Below are 15,978 nucleotides of genomic sequence, written 5' to 3' on the forward strand. Positions count from 1 at the left end.
GGAGTAGAAGGCAGAGGCATGGTCCCTGGGGACCCCTGCTGTGAGTTAGCTAGACACAGGCCCCAGAGCCTGGGGGACAAAGTGGCCCTAGAGTTTTGGGGAAAGACAGAAGGGTCCATGGGGATCCAGGCTCAGCAAAAACCCAAGCAGGGGCTACCAATGGAAAGAAGGCAGAGGACAGAGAAAGCCTCAGGAAGGCGAGGAGCTGGCTCTTAATCATGGGACTTCCCTGAGAGCTTATTCTGCTTTTTCTCTGGCTGAGTTTGGTAAGCCTGGGAAGAATCTTGGAGAAAAGCTCCTCCAAAGGCCATAGCCATACAAATGGGATTCTTCTAGACTTTCCTCACTCATTCCCCCTGTCTAACCACACTGGGAGCTGGCTAAGTATCCAGCTGGCACTAGGCCCATCTGGGGAGGACTCTAGAGACCCCCCTCTATTCACTGCCCCTCCTTCCTCATTCCCCCAGGCATACCTTCCTAGGACACAGAAGCCAAGAAGGACACCAGACCCACAGCTGGCTGCTGAGGGGTACCTGCTGATAGACCTTCTGGGCAGTCCCCCGCTCCCCAGCAGGGAGAAGCAGAGGAGGGAGGAGGTAAGGCAGAGAATAAATAATCCTGACCAGAGAGGCCCAAATGAGGAGGCGGAGACAGAGAGGGCTGTGCTTCAGTGCAGCCTGCCCTGCCCGACCTCCTCAGGAAGAGTACTGGAGAAAAGGGCAAACGTTCCTTCAGTGCAACTGAGGTGAGTGTAGGAGACCAGGGGGTACATCCAGGTGTGTGGGCTTCTTGTAGCCAGGGCTCTCCTGTTAGACCTGCTGAGTGAATGAGAAACCAGGCTGTGAAGAACCAGAAGTCCAGGGGTGGGGCGGGGGGATGTGAAGGAGGGCCCTGGCTCAAGGAACAGACAGCCTTAGAAATTTCTGTGCTTGTGTGGTGAAGGGAAGCATGGGCGATGTTAGATGCTGTCTATGGGTAGTTTTCCAGTGATCGGTTTACTGAGAGCCTGGCAGGAGTTGGTCTAAATGCAGGTGAACGGGGACAGAGAACAGACCGGGTTGGGACTGGATTAGAGTTGGATTAGGGCTCAGTGTGTGAACAGCGCCAGTATTCAGGTTGTTAGTGTGGACAAAGTTCAGTTTGTGATTGGGGATCAGACTATAGCTCTGTTTGGGGTGTGGGCTCTGAGCAAATTCGGGCTCCTTCTGTACTCTGCATCAGGAGTCAGGCTGCCGCTGAGATTGGGACTTGACAATCTTCCAGGGCCTCTGATCCTGACTTAGTCTGTTTCTAGATCAGGGTTCAGTCTTCAGCCCATTTGAAAAGTAGATTAGTGTCTATACCGTGGCTTCCCCTGCCTTGCACTCTTTACCTCATCTACATTGAACCACTTGCAGCTTTCCAAACGAGGTATGTTCTCTTTCTCTCTGGGACTTTGAATTTGCCAGAATCTACCTTCAACAACAAATTAGATCAAGTCTGTTGTTTAAATTCCCCCAAGTCACTTAGAATTAAAGTGAAGCTTCTTGCCATGTCCTGCAAGCCACTCCGTGATCTGGCCCCTGCCCTCTTCTCTGACCTCATCTTCTAAAACTCTCTCGTGCTCTCAATACTCTGACCACATTGACCTTCTTTCTCTTCTATGAATACCGAAACTCATTCTTGCCTCAAGACCTTTTTCTCTTGTCTTCTCCTCCCGGAACACTAGTTCCCTAGATCTTAGAGTGTCTGCTGTTTTCTCATCACACAGTTCTCAGCTCATATGTCGCCTCCTCAGAGGCTTTCACTCACCCCCATCTCAAATATGGGAGCCCTGGCCCTGTCCTTTCCTGTCCTATCACTCTATCTTGTCTTCAGTGCACTTATCTTTGTCTGAAATTTTCTTGCTCATTTGTTACTTTTTGTTATTGTCCTCCTAGTGCGTGAGCTCCATGAAAGCAGCGATCTTTTCTATTTTATCCAGTGTTTTATCTCCAATTTTGGGCACAAAGTAGGTACTCCATATGTTTTTGTTGTCTAACTGAATGCTGCTGTTCCCACGCCCCCAACCATGCTTGGTTAACTCTGACTGGACTCTCAGGTCTTGGCCTGGTTGGCCTCCTTGGGGAAGCCCCCTCAGCCTGGCAGCTTGGGGGGGCTCTTGTCTGCTTTGCTCTTGAGGCCCTTGAGCTTACCTTGTCCTAGCATTTATCACAACATGCTGTGATGTCTGCATATTTGTCTCAGTTTCTCCCCACCACTGGAGGGCTGAACAGTACCTTGTTTACCCTGCATCTCAGTATCTCCAGGGCATAACACAGAGCCTGGAACACAGTAGTCAGTCAATCAATAATTGTTGAAAAAAATCGGAGTATCAATCAAAGTCCCAGATCCAGTTTTTCCACTGCACCACATTTCCCTGCATGTAAGCAACAGCTAGAGTAGCTCCAAACGGCGCTGAAAACTAGGTCAAGCTTTGCAGGTCTGTGGGACTCTTACTGGCTCTCGTACTACTTGGGAAGTGGAGGAGCAGGGACCTGAGCCTCTAGAGCTCTGCTGGGGCTGATTTTGGAGGGCCAGGCTGACCTGAGTGAGTAGGTTGGAGCTGGAAGCCTCACTCTGCTTTATTTGAGTTGGAAATCGCACCCTCTCATTTTTCCATTTCCATCTTGGCCATTCTAAAAAGAATGCCCAAGGCCCTGCAAGGGCTCCCCAGCTTCATCAAATCCAAACAAGGTATGGGGGACAGAGGATGTGGGTGATTTGCAGTGGAACTGATTCTGGGGCTACCACCCTCATAGAGCGTCAGGAAAGAGCATCCGCTCCATGAATCAAGTGATGAGCTCCTACAGTCCTTGCTGGCCACCGCATTGCCCCTGAAGTCTGCCTTCCCTCTCTGGTCCTGGGAGTAGGAGTCAGAGACTCCCAGGTATTTCTGGGCTTGTATCCAAGAACACTCTCTTCCAGATGTTCCCACAGAGGCTGGCAGTGCCTGCAGAGGCCCCCACCCCACTGCTCTAGGCATGGAACATTTTCTGTGTTTACACCATGAATCTCCTTTCCCATTCTCTCCTTGTTTCTCTCCCCCGCTGAACCTAAGTGGGAAGAGCTGGTCAGGTATCCAATTCACAGGGAGGCTCTCTAGACTCATGAGTCCTCAAATTTTGGATTCCTTGGAGACTAACACTGAAATAGTCCTTATAAAGTATTGGTCTATTCTTTTGTGTGTGTGTGTGTGTGTGTGAGTAAGATTGGCCCTGAGCTAATATCTGTTGCCAATTCTCCTCTTTTGGCTTTAGGAAGATTGTCGCTGAACTAACATCTGTGCCAATCTTCCTCTATTTTATGTGGGATGCCACCACAGCCTGGCCTGACGAGTGGCACTACATCCGTGCCTGGGATCCAAACCTGCAAACCCCGGGCTGCCGAAGTGGAGTGCGCAAACTTAATCACTACTCCTCTAGGCTGGCCCCTGCATTGGTCTGTTCTTGAGGAGACTGGGAGAGGGGCCGGGCAGTAGTTTGGCATATTCTCAGTGCCAAACACATGGATTTGGCATTGAGAGCCCTTACTCTCAACATCCTTATCTATCAAATGGGGTTAATAAAACCTGCTTGACGGGCTGAGGGGAGGCTCTAATCATATAAGAAGGAGGTACTTGGTAGAGAATAAAGCTTTTTAATCTCTATCTTGGGGCCTCCCCAGGTCACAGCCAGAGGAGTTGGGACTGAAAGGAGGAGATTACCCAAGTTCCAGTCCAGGGGGGTCCTCTTTACTGCCCTCTTGGGTTGCCTTCTAAGGGTCTACCTGGGCCAGGTGTCCTACTTACCAAGCCCTTCTGCTACCCTGCCTCTTGGGCAGATTTTAGTAGCTTTCAGAAAGTGCAGCACAATTAAAGGCAGTCTAGAAGAGAGGAAAATGTACAGGCCTTGGAATTAGACAATCTAGGTTAAATTTCTGCTTTACTGTTCAACCCTGGGAACATTATTTAACCCTTTGGAACCTCAATTTTTCACCTACAATATAGAGAAGATACATTAAATTCCTATTATGCCAGTTGTTCTTGGGTGAGAGAGAAGCTTTATACAGTCCGGCATTTTGTAGGCACTCAGTGATTTCTGTTATTATCATTAAAGACATGCAATCAGTGCTGGGAGTGATGTCATTGTTCTCTTGGGTCTGAAGAAATAGAATTCATAGACACCGGCCTACCTCTATGACCGCTTTTCCATGGGTCTCTGAAAAGGAAGGAGCTCAGAGAGTTCTGAGAAAGAGTGTGAGGATGGGCTGGTCTTGGGGGCTGAGTTGGCACTGGGGGACAGAGCCCTGGAGAGGAGGGGGAAGATTGAGGAGGGTTGAGTGCCTCAAAATGGATTTCCACTCTGTATAGCCAGGGGCTCCTTCTCTCTTATTCTCAAGAAAGGGCTAAGATATCATTCACAATTTAAGAAACATTCCTGGGACTTGCTAAGATAGTGTGACTTTTTCAGAGAAAAGCTCAAGGACGGTGCTGTTCCCTGGGGGTTGGGACAGCGTGGGCTTTAAAAAAACAACCCAAACATCTTTGTTTATTTTTCCTTGATTATGTGTTATTTTCAAAATAGAGTGATTTAGTTCCAATTTCCTCCAGAGCTCTAAATGTTCTCTGAGTGCGTGCAGATGTTCTAATTACCAACAGGGGCTCAGGCTGGACGTCCTTTGGTCCCTCTGCCTGCCTCCTAGCAGAACTGTGGGAGACTGGGATGCTTCAGGGATAGACAGTCTGAAGGGTGACATGGGCTCTCTCACTGGCTCCCTCTACATTTCTTCGTTTCTCTCCTCCTGCAGTCTTTGGAGGTCTAGCCAGATATTTTACCTTCCGTGATAGCTGCCCATTTTGTTCTCCAAGGCACTTCCCTCCCAGGCTAGCTGAATTCTCCTCTCTTTGATTTCTGGTATCTCCATATCAGTGTTAGTCTTTGCCATTGTGATAGATGGACTGCCAGTCAGTATGTGTGTGTATGAATGTGTGCTTGAGGTGGAGTGGCAATTAAGGTGACAAATTGGAGGGAAATGAAAAGATTTTAGAAACCACACATTTTCAGAGATCTTATTCCTCATTTTTATGGAAATGTGAAAAAAAGTGCTTTGTATACTGTGATGCAGTTTTTACATCTTTTGGGATGCCTTATCTCATATAATTTTGCAGCAGCACTATGAGGTTATTATTACCTTCTGCATTTATTTAGAGCTGAGACTTGCATTCCTTGCCCCAGGACTCTGCTCACAACATCACTTTACCCTCAAAGGTAATAGGGTTGAAGATGCCAACCCATGATTCTTCCGCAATATGTTTCCTAAAGCAGCGCATTTTGATCCTGGGAATTGCCCTGCTCTACCATGTCTGTTCATCTGAAATTTCTGGACGGTATGGATGTCTGGCTCTCTGGAGTACCGGAGCCTTCTTGCTGATGCCTCCAGGTGAGGGATCCTAGGTCACCCCCTCTCTTGGGCACAAACTGTGCCACATGTCCACTTTGCATTTCTTTAGAGCCAAGGCTTTGCACCTACCCTGTTCTCCATGTATCCTCTCATGCCCTCGGGCTCCCTGGGCAAGAAAGGCTTTTGCTTTTTGGCCTTAAAGATTATTAGTTTGAACTGAAGCCCACCCAGCACTGACATTCCAAACATTCTTTCATTCTTCTGAAAAGTCTCTATAGTTCAGACAACTGGGAGTCCTTCCTCCCTTTGTCTGTGCCATCCTCGTTAGATGCCTATTGAGGGATTCTTCTTTTGATAAAAATCATTTTCATTTTCAGCTAACATTAACTAAACAGTAATAAATACAATATTGTCCCTGCCATCAAAGAATTCATAATTCAGGGAAAAACAAATACAGCAATAATTATAGCTCAGGATGGTAAATGCATAAAAAGAGACCTAAATAAAGTTCTTCCGAGCACAAAGCAGGAAATATTTAACTATACCCAGGGGAAATAGGCTTAGGAAAAATAGAAAAGAGAGAGACAGTAAACCACGATGTGAAAGATGAGTAAGATTTTGCTCACTGGGAAGTCAAGGAGTGAGGTCTGGGAGGATCTTAACAAAGGGATGAGAAGTAGAATAGACAAGAAGACACAGAGGCATGGGAATCAATGCACCTTCAGGATACAGCATGAGCTGAATACCGTAGTAGTTCAGTCTTTGTTATAGAATTAATTTGGAGTTTTCAAAAGTGTTTTTTTAAACAACAGATAGTGACCTGATTTTATTTGGTTATAATATTATTGGGATTATACAGGTGAAGAAGGTTACACTAGGGGCATGGCAGTCAGATCAGAATATCTAGCTTGTGTGACTGTTTAGGCCACCATCACAGAAAAAAGAAAGCACTAGAGGAAGATGACTAACAACAACAGATAAGATTCTTTTTGCATATTTACTATGCCAGGCATTGTGTTGATTGCTGTACACTCAACGTCTTATTTAATCCTCACATTGACCTCTATTAGATAGCGAATATTATTCTCATTTTAAAGATGAGGAAACTGAAGTTTGGAAAAGTTCAGTGATTTGCTCGATATGGCATAGCTAACGAAGTTTTTGGCTGGCATTTGAATCCAGCATGGATTTCAAAACTCATACTCTTAACAGCTATACAATGCTGCCTCTGGAAGAGTTTCTTTTTCAGACACGGAGAGTTCGATGTGCTTGAGAGAGACCCAGGTGGACCTTTTTAGTAAGAATTTAGAATTAGGAATCTGGATCACGTAAGATAACTCAGGGCTTGATAAACAGATTTTGGAATAAATAGTTTATACATAACAAATGGATTTACTGAAGGGGATGAGATGGCCCCGGGGAGAAAGTATAGAACAAGAAGAACACTGAGGATAAAATTCTGAGAGCATTATCATTTAAGAATATGATTAAGAGTCAAGCAGAGAAGGCTGAAGATCCAGAAGGGAGACCAAGAATTAGTGATCAGAGAGAGATGAGGAACAGCAGAAGGAGGAGGGAGAAGTTTTAAGAAGGAGGGAACTGCTCACAGTGTCACAGACTACAGAGAGGTCAGTGTGGAAGATTTAGGGGGCATTGATGAGGTTGACCTCTTTGCCTGAAGTTCTAGGTTAATAACCTTCTCCCTTCAGTAGTTTGAATTAAATTGTTACTCTCTGTTCTAAAACTCATACTCCCACTGTTTTGCTCTTAGTGTCTGGTCTGAGGGAACCTCTGGGTAACAGCTTAGTAGTGGAAAGAAGATTATTGACACATCTTGAGCCCAGTGAATGGTGTATAAGTCCCTCCTGATGATGGCCATGAGCTCTTCTTCACACTCAACTGCCCTCTGGTAACCCATGCAGAAAGCCCCTACCCCAGGTGTCAAGGGCCAGATCTTAAGAATCTAGCTTTTCCTTTTTCTTCCCAAGATAAAATTATCTTAAATATACCTTAGCAATAAATGGCACGATTTCTATATTGGAAAGAGGAGATAGCTAGCTCCCAAATTATAGTTGAACATATATATATATAAAATGGGTGTAAATCTATACAATTTACATAATTGAGTAAATAGTAGGACCAAAAATATTTGTGGATGGAAGAAAGAAAGAGAGGAAGGAAGTTAGTTAGCTCTTTAATTGTTTTGACAGAGAGATAAGATCTGAGAAAACTCATCTGACATTTCCCACTTCAGCAACCTCTGCTTATATCTACCACTTTAGAAGCCAGACTTGAGGAGACTAGAACCCTGCTATGGTATTGATTATTACTCCAGTGCTTCTAATGTCATCATCTCTCAGATTTAGTCTTCTGTGTTAGTCCCACTCTCTTAAGTCTGGTAGGTCGCCTAGAAACAGAGCTTGAGATGGAGATTCTGTTTTAAATGATATATTGAGGGAGTACTGCCATGAGAAGAGGAGTGAGGGAAGCGGGATAGAGCCGGGAAAGAAAGCTAAGTAAGGCTGTGGTCTCAGGAAGGTCTGGTTCCTCAGGAAGTTCTGAAGCACATGTTGCATCACAGCTTTGGTCCTACCTGGAGGCAAGCAGGCTAACCTTTTGTACCTTTATGCCAGGCAGTCATTGAACACTATATGAGCCCTGAGGGGGATAGCGTAACTTCCTAGGTGTGGTGCCTCTCATTTGATCATGAACAATTTTCTGGAGAAGGGAAGAACTGTGAGCTGTTAGCATTCAACACCCCCTAGGATATAGGTGCGCTGGCTTGGTGAAGGGGACCTAGGTGGGACACCAATGGCATCCACTGCAGCCATTGTTTGTTTTATGATATAAACTGGGTAGTCTGGACAAGTGTAAGACTTTGAATGGACATTTGGGAAAGAGTGAAATGTAGAGTTAGAGTTCAGGATGAAGTTAGTGTGTCAGGTTTTCAAAAAATTGAAATAGAGTTTGTCATAATAAAATATGTGCTATTAAGTTTTAGATTAAGTTTGAAATGACTACTAGAATTAGGTGTTAGGTTAATATTAAAGTTAGGGTTAAGGCTAGAATTGAAGACATCATTAGGATTAGTGATAAGGTTAGGTTTCAATGTTAATCTATGTTGCCATTAGTATTGCTGCATTTGGACTGGAATTAGTCTTAAAGATAGTCTAATGATATAATTAGAATTACAGTTGGTATTAAGCATAGGGAGCATAACGGTAGGATAGGACAGAAGAAGTGATGGGATTTTTTTATCATCTAAGCCTGATATGTGCTCAATCAATAGTATATCTTTGGTGAACTAAATGAGTTAAAATTTGCTTAGAATTTTGCCTTAGTATTTTACTTGTCTTCAGGATTGACTTTAGAGTGGGGTTAGTCAGTAGGGCTGGGTGAATTTTCACCTGGGCCTTGAGTTATGAAGGACAGTTAGATTGATATTAGAATAGAGTCAGAGTTCGAATAGACAATTAAGTTAGAGTTTGGGTCAGAGAATATGACATCAGCATGGAGGGAAGGAAGTGTGCTATTGTGATTCTGGAGAATCTGACAATGGCTTATCTTTGCATTCCAGCCTCTACCTGCCTGGCACTGGTCACAGCTCAGCTTCCTCACTATGGTGGTCCCCAGTGGCAATGAATCCAGTGCTACATATTTCATTCTAATAGGCCTCCCAGGCTTGGAAGAAGCTCAGTTCTGGTTGGCCTTCCCATTGTTCTCCCTCTACGTTATTGCTGTTCTAGGTAACTTGATGATCATCTACGTTGTGCGGACTGAGCACAGCCTACATGAACCCATGTACATCTTTCTTTGCATGCTTTCTGGCCTTGACATCCTCATCTCCACCTCATCCATGCCCAAAATGATGGCCATCTTCTGGTTCAATTCCACTACCATCCAGTTTGATGCTTGTCTGCTACAGATGTTTGCCATCCACTCCTTATCTGGCATGGAGTCCACGGTACTGCTGGCCATGGCCTTTGACCGCTATGTGGCCATCTGCCACCCTCTACGCCATGCCACTGTGCTAACATTGCCTCGTGTTACCAAGATTGGCATGGCTGCTGTAGTACGGGGTGCTGCACTTATGGCACCCCTGCCTGTCTTCATCAAACAGCTGCCTTTCTGCCATTCCAATATCCTTTCCCATTCCTACTGCCTACACCAAGATGTCATGAAGCTGGCTTGTGCTGACATCCGTGTCAATATCATCTATGGCCTCATTGTCATCATCTCTGCCATTGGCTTGGACTCACTTCTCATCTCCTTGTCATATCTTCTTATCCTCAAGACTGTGTTGGGTTTGACACGTGAAGCCCAGGCAAAGGCATTTGGCACTTGTGTCTCTCATGTGTGTGCTGTTTTCATATTCTATGTACCATTCATTGGATTGTCTATTGTGCACCGTTTTGGCAAGCCACATGACTCCCTCCTACCTATCATCATGGCCAACACCTACCTGCTTGTTCCTCCTGTGCTCAACCCTATCGTCTATGGAGTGAAGACAAAGGAGATCCGGCAGCGCATCATACGTCTTTTCCATGTGACCACCCACACTTCAGATCCCTAGGGGTCAGTGATCAAACTTCTTTTTCATTCAAAGTCCTTCAATTCAGATATTAATATCAAGATTTTGGAAGAAAGTATTAGGAAAAAAATCTTCCATAATAAAAACACAATGGATCTTTCGAAGATGAAACTGGTTGGAGAATCTCCATGTGGATAGGGGCAGCAGAACCATATCCTCCCAATCCCCATTTTTCACTATCATTTTTCCTTTTAGTTCTTCTCTGTATATAATTATTAGGACCCCAAGGTGATTGTGGTTGGAGGGTTATTAGTCCCCATTTAACCATTCAGTCCAAATCTCTAAATTGCTTGCACTGAAAGTCCACAGCATTCTGAGATAAGTGTTGTATGTCTAAAGAATGTTTACCAAAGACTTAAACATGGCAAAAGTAAATGACATAAGAATACAATACCATCAGATAATCTGATTTAAAACTATAATTTCCTCTTCAGAATCCCCTACCATGTTGGATCTCAGAAAAAGAGACATACCTGGATTTCCTTCTTCAAGATGACCTCCACAGAGAATAAATAATTTCTTTTCTTCTCGGCACCAGCCCTTAAGAAGAGTATTGGAAGTAAAACCGTGAAAAGACCACAGTTATTTACATTAATTAAAGATGACATGTTCTGTTCCGAGAGTTTTCACAACCCATTTATACTTTTCCTTATTTAATTTTCTTATCAATCTTTTGAGGAATATGATTAGTACTCCCATTGTACCAATGGGGAAATTGATGTTCAATGGGGATCAGTGAATTACATGAGGTCACGAAAAAATTTAAGTCTTTGATGCCCAATCCCACATTGTGGAGAGGGAGTGTTAGAGAGTCCAGTGGGGCAGTGAGTTAGACATTTCCAGAGTCTTGCATTTTCTAATGGAGATATTTAATTTCCTTTCTCACCCATCCAGTATTGTATTTAGAAATTTCCTGTTAATGTTGTTGATGGCTTTAATCCCAGAAGTTACTGGTCCATTTGCCATTGTACTTGTGTAGTAGAAGCAGGAATATGTTTGAGTAATTCCCAAACAGTGGCTAGTTTGGGAAATAGCATGATTAGCTATTTCAGTGGGGACATTCACTGGATATCTGGAGAGACACTTTATGGAGAGATGCAGCTGAGAATACCTAGAAGCTCATGGCAGAAATGGCAAGTCTACCACAGACCAGGGAGTCAAGAGCAGGAGGCATCATGAGACTGAGCAAGGCTGGTGGCCCAGGTGGCTAGTCAGGAAGCAAGGCCAAGGCAAGCATGGGTCCACAGAAACTGAGAAGAACGTATAAAGGGACATCATATATCCCCAGGGCTTTGAGCTGTTCTACTGGGGAAGCCCACAGCATCAGTGCCCTGAGAACAAGACCACAGGCAGAGATGAGACCACTACCTACAGGGGGAGTGCTACCTAAAAAAAAGGTAGGTGAGTGTGAGAAGCAGGTGTGAGAGCATGGCACAGGCTATCCAGAATTTTCTGGCCATGGCTTAGTAGCACAGGACTACTTGGTAGTGAGGGCATGGAGAGAGCATAGCTGATTTCTTGGACTGGAATCCAGAAGATGAGAATTGTGAGCAGCATGGAATCTGATATGCCCTGGTGAGTGGTAGCCAAAAGAACTAGGTGCATAAGCTAGAGTCAATGCAGACGTTGATCATTTTGGGCTGAGTGGAGGGTCAGCTCATTGCCCAGGAATGCCCTGATATCGGGATTAAGAGAAAGAGAAAGAATGAAAGAGAAAGAAAGAGGCAGATCTTTTTTCTCATTAGGAAAGCAATGTGTGGTCACCATAAACAAAAATATTAGACACTCTGAAAATATAAAAGAAATAAAAATATAATAAAAAATCCAATAAACTTGTCACCTTAAAAGGAAAAAAACGTTGTTAGCATTTTGGTGTTTATTTTTCCAGATTTTTAATAAGCCTTTGTGTGCATGCTTCTGTATGGGCATATAATGAATGTGTGTATCTGTTTTATGTTTGGAATCCTTTTGGAGACGTAGATGGAGAATAAACAGATAAATCAAACAGACACATTTTAAATTTCTTCTAACGATGCAGTCATTATTCTAGATTTTAGAAGGGATTCCAAGTCTGTATATGCTCGGGATAAAGTTTCATGGTTTTGATTCTAAATGACTTAGCCGTTTTATGAGTGTAAACACACATATACATACACACACCACCACCACCACTACCCCTACCACTACCTTCTTTATGTTTCTCAGTGAGTACTAAATGCCAGATACAGAGACAGAACTACAGTAGGAATCTCCTAACTTCTAGATCAGATTTCTGGTCACTTACTTCATGAATACTCACTGGTTCCCTGGAAGGGCCGGGAGCTAAGGACCAGAATGAGACGGAGAGGCTGCCTATGTTTTTTGTGTGTGTGTGTGTGTGAGGAAGACTGGCCCTGAGCTAACATCTGTGCCTATCTTCCTCTATTGTGTATGTGGGACGCTGCCAGAGGATGGCTTGATGAGTGGTGTGTGTGTCCGCACCCGGGATCTGAACCCATGAACTCTGGGCCACTGAAGCAGAGGATGTGAACTTAACTACTGTGCCACCAGGCCGGCCCCAGAAGCTGCCTCTTTTAGGAGATTTGGCTGGAAGTTAGGGTATGTTCTGGACAAAGACCTTCATTATATGCCTTTTACATGGGCATCATTTTACCTTCCCCGTTTCCTTTGTTTGGATATTCCTGTCTCTGGCCCTACCATCTTAGCCTCCTGGACGTTTATTGGGTCCTGGAGAAGTCTGAATAAAATTAAATCTCAGTCTATAAGTCCCTTGCTTATTTTTTAGGTTTTATCTAGAAATGTTTCATAAACATGTCTTGTGTCTTCCATTCTGATGACCAATGCTCTAGTCCAGATACTTACCCCTTGCTCGGACAATTGCCATAACCTCCACACTGGTCTCCTTGCCCAGCATCTTTGGTACTAGTCCTAAATCCCATGTAGCTTGCAGGAGTTTTTCCAAACAAAACTCTGATTATCTCTAACTTCCCTGCTTAAGACGCATCAAAGGTCTTTTATTGCCTCCTGTATAGAGTTCGAACTTGCTAGAACATCAGTAAGCTCCTTTTTTTCCCTTTTACACCTGTTCTCATCTTTTTTTTCAATGTAATATCTCTAATTTTTCCACATACTATGTTCTTTAGCTAATTACAAATACTTGCTGTCTCTCAATGATTTCATGCACTTTTAAAGCCTCTGTTCCACTTTGTTTTCTTTGTATGAATTGCCTTTTGCCATTTTTCTTTTTAGTAACACCTTATAAAATGAGGCTCTTTATGATTCATCAGGCAAAAAAGAAATATTCTCTCTTCAGTGTTCCCCTACCTCTTGGCACATACTTTAGAACTGGACCACTTTCAGTTCAGAAAAGTTTAAGTGAGACTGCTGAGTCATATCTATTCAAGTTAATGAAGTATCTTATATCACTCCTTTAATTGAGTTGAGATAAGACTCTCTTGGATGTAATGGACATACTTGTGGAGGGTCATCCCCTTGCTCTATGTCTGGCCTTCTTGAGATAGGCAGACCTGAATTTGGGAAAAGGCCATATCATGCCACTGGTTTAGGACGTCAGAGTTGATGTTCATTGTTTATGTCTCTCGTTTTTTCAAGTTATGCTTTTTGGCGAGGAAGATTGGCTCTGAGCTAACATCTGTTGTTAATCTTCCTTTGTCTGCCTCCCCAAAGCCCCAGCACCTAGTTGTATACCCTAGTTCTAGGTTATTCTAGTCCTTCTATGTGGGATGCCACTGCAGCATGGCCTGATGAGCAGTGTGTAGGTCCATACCCACGATTGGAACTAGTGAATCCCAGGCTGCCGAAGCAGAGCGTGTGAACTTAACCACTCAGCCATGGGGCTGGCCTCTGTTTATCTCTTAAAAAAGGTGTTCTCAAACTTCTTCTTGTCCATTGCACTGGCATCTCATAACTTTTTATGTCAGATTTGTTCTAAAGAGAATGAAGCTGATGCAGAATCAGATTGCAGTCTGCCTTTTCTACTCCTAAGGAAGCCAACAGGGATGCAGGGCTTTTAATTCTAAGAAAGTTGAGGAATGAGGGTATGGAGAATCTGGAGGAGATCTAAAATGGGCACATAGAAGAGGATGCAATTGTCAATGTCAGACTTCACCATGGAAACTGCCAGGCAAGAGAGTCTCTTGGAGAAATGGACATTCCTGAGAGAGGTTACAAGAAGAGTCAGTGCTGAAGCAGGTGACACTGTGTCCCTAGCCAGCATCACCTGATCAACACATTTATTTATTCACTTACTCAACAAACAATTCTGGAAAAAATATAATAAAGATACTATGTAGGGGACCTAGGGATACAGAGAAGAATAGGACAGAGAAACTGATCTGAGCGAACTTTCAGTTACCACATATTCTTTCAGCAATAACTGTGTGAGCTTTGTTCCTGACCCCAAAGCATCCTGTCTTTATTTCTGCCACTGAAGTTGTAGAACAGAGTTGGGGTGGATGTGAGAAAGTCCACTGTAGAACACACATTCCAGGGTAAATTGTATAGGAGGTAGAGCTGTTATTCCAGGATCTCCTTCCCAGAATATTCCAGAGCAATGAGTTTCTTCCAAACCCATTTCCTCCACCTCCTCCTTATTCTTCCTTTTCATGTTTTTCATCATCATGATTGACAGGCAATCTCTTCCCTACATTTATTTTTAAGCTGTTCTTGTAGATCATCGTTCTGTGTTGAAATATAGGTATATCACTGGAGGAAAGCCACATTTCCAAAGATAGGGAGTGTGGAATTTGGAAGATAGAAATTGCTTCTAGTGAAAATCACCCAGGGAAATTGTCTTTAGAAAAAGTAGGTGATGAGAAGAAAGACTCTAAGGAGTGAAAGATGTATCACCCTTTCTTGATCCAGACAGAGAAGGTTTTATGTCTTTCAGGAAACTTTTCATCCTATGTAAGTTGTCAAATTTACTGGCATATAAGTGTTAATAATATTCCTTTGTCATTTTTTAATATCTGTAGCATCTGTCGTGAGGTCACCTCTCTCATTCCTGCTATTGATAATTTGTCTTCTCTCTTTTTTTTTCTTCTCCTGTTCCATCTGGCTAGAGGCTTATCAATCTTATTACTTTTCTCAATGAAACAGATTTTGTTTTCATTAATTTTCTCTATTTTTTTTCTTTTGTCTATTTTGTTGATTTCCTCTCTTTATTATTTTCTTTCTTCTGCTTATCTTGGCTTTAATTTCCTCCTCTTTTTCTAGGTTATTAAGATGGAAACTGAGGTTATTGGGGTCTTTTTTTCTTATATAGATGCTGTAGTGCTATACATTTCCCTCTCAGTACTGCTTGACTTGCATCCCACAAATTTTTGATGTTTTATTTTCATTGAGTTCAAAATAATTAGTAATTTCCCTTTTCATTTCTTCTTTGACCTGTAGTTTATTTAGAACGGTATTATTTAGTTTCCAAATGTTTGAGGAGTTTTCCACAGATCTTTATGCTATCGCTTTCTAATTTAGTATCCATGTGATCAGAGAACATACTTTACACGATTTGAATCTTTTAAAGTTTACTGACAATTGTTTTATGGAACAACATATGTTTGGGTTAATGCTTCTTAAATGCTGCTGATTTAAGGACAAGTGCTCACTGAGTGCATGTGAGGCCCACTTGGAGAACCTTTTGCAAGTGCAGATTTCCAGGTCCCCTGTTATTAGAGATTCTGATTCAGGAGATCTGGCATAGGGCTCAGCAAACTATAAATTTAAAAAGTCTCCATTGGTGATTCTGGAAGATAGCAAGTTTTGGCAGCTACTGGTTAAGATGGAAACTGTGGGATGGCAAGCGTAGAAAACATTGGTCATTTGAAGGTGACTGGTAGCTAGTAAATGAGAGAATCTTTCACAATTAGGCTTCACTGGGGTCTTGTGTGATATGGAACAAGAAGACAATCTGGCTTTGGAAGCATGGGAATTACTCAGCTCTGTTTCTGAGGGGGCTATTTCCAAGGGTT

General features: G+C 43.2%; 1 protein-coding gene across 2 annotated transcripts; it reads left to right on the plus strand.

The window, feature by feature from the left end:
- The first annotated feature begins 640 nt into the window (after positions 1-640).
- On the plus strand, positions 641-11,847 carry OR51E1 (olfactory receptor family 51 subfamily E member 1). Of its 2 annotated transcripts, XM_001497168.6 has the most exons (3): positions 641-745; positions 8,978-9,975; positions 10,426-11,847. In XM_001497168.6, the coding sequence occupies exon 2, from the start codon at positions 9,020-9,022 to the stop codon at positions 9,971-9,973; it is 954 nt and encodes a 317-aa protein (XP_001497218.2). In that variant the 5' UTR covers positions 641-745; positions 8,978-9,019; the 3' UTR covers positions 9,974-9,975; positions 10,426-11,847. The 2 variants fall into 2 exon arrangements, with proteins under 2 accessions (XP_001497218.2, NP_001378206.1); NM_001391277.1 differs by lacking the exons at positions 641-745; positions 10,426-11,847 and having other exon boundaries at positions 9,020-9,973.
- The last annotated feature ends 4,131 nt before the right edge of the window (positions 11,848-15,978 follow it).

Source organism: Equus caballus, chromosome 7 (genome assembly GCF_041296265.1).
Source record: "Equus caballus isolate H_3958 breed thoroughbred chromosome 7, TB-T2T, whole genome shotgun sequence".
Taxonomy (NCBI): Eukaryota; Metazoa; Chordata; class Mammalia; order Perissodactyla; family Equidae; genus Equus; species Equus caballus.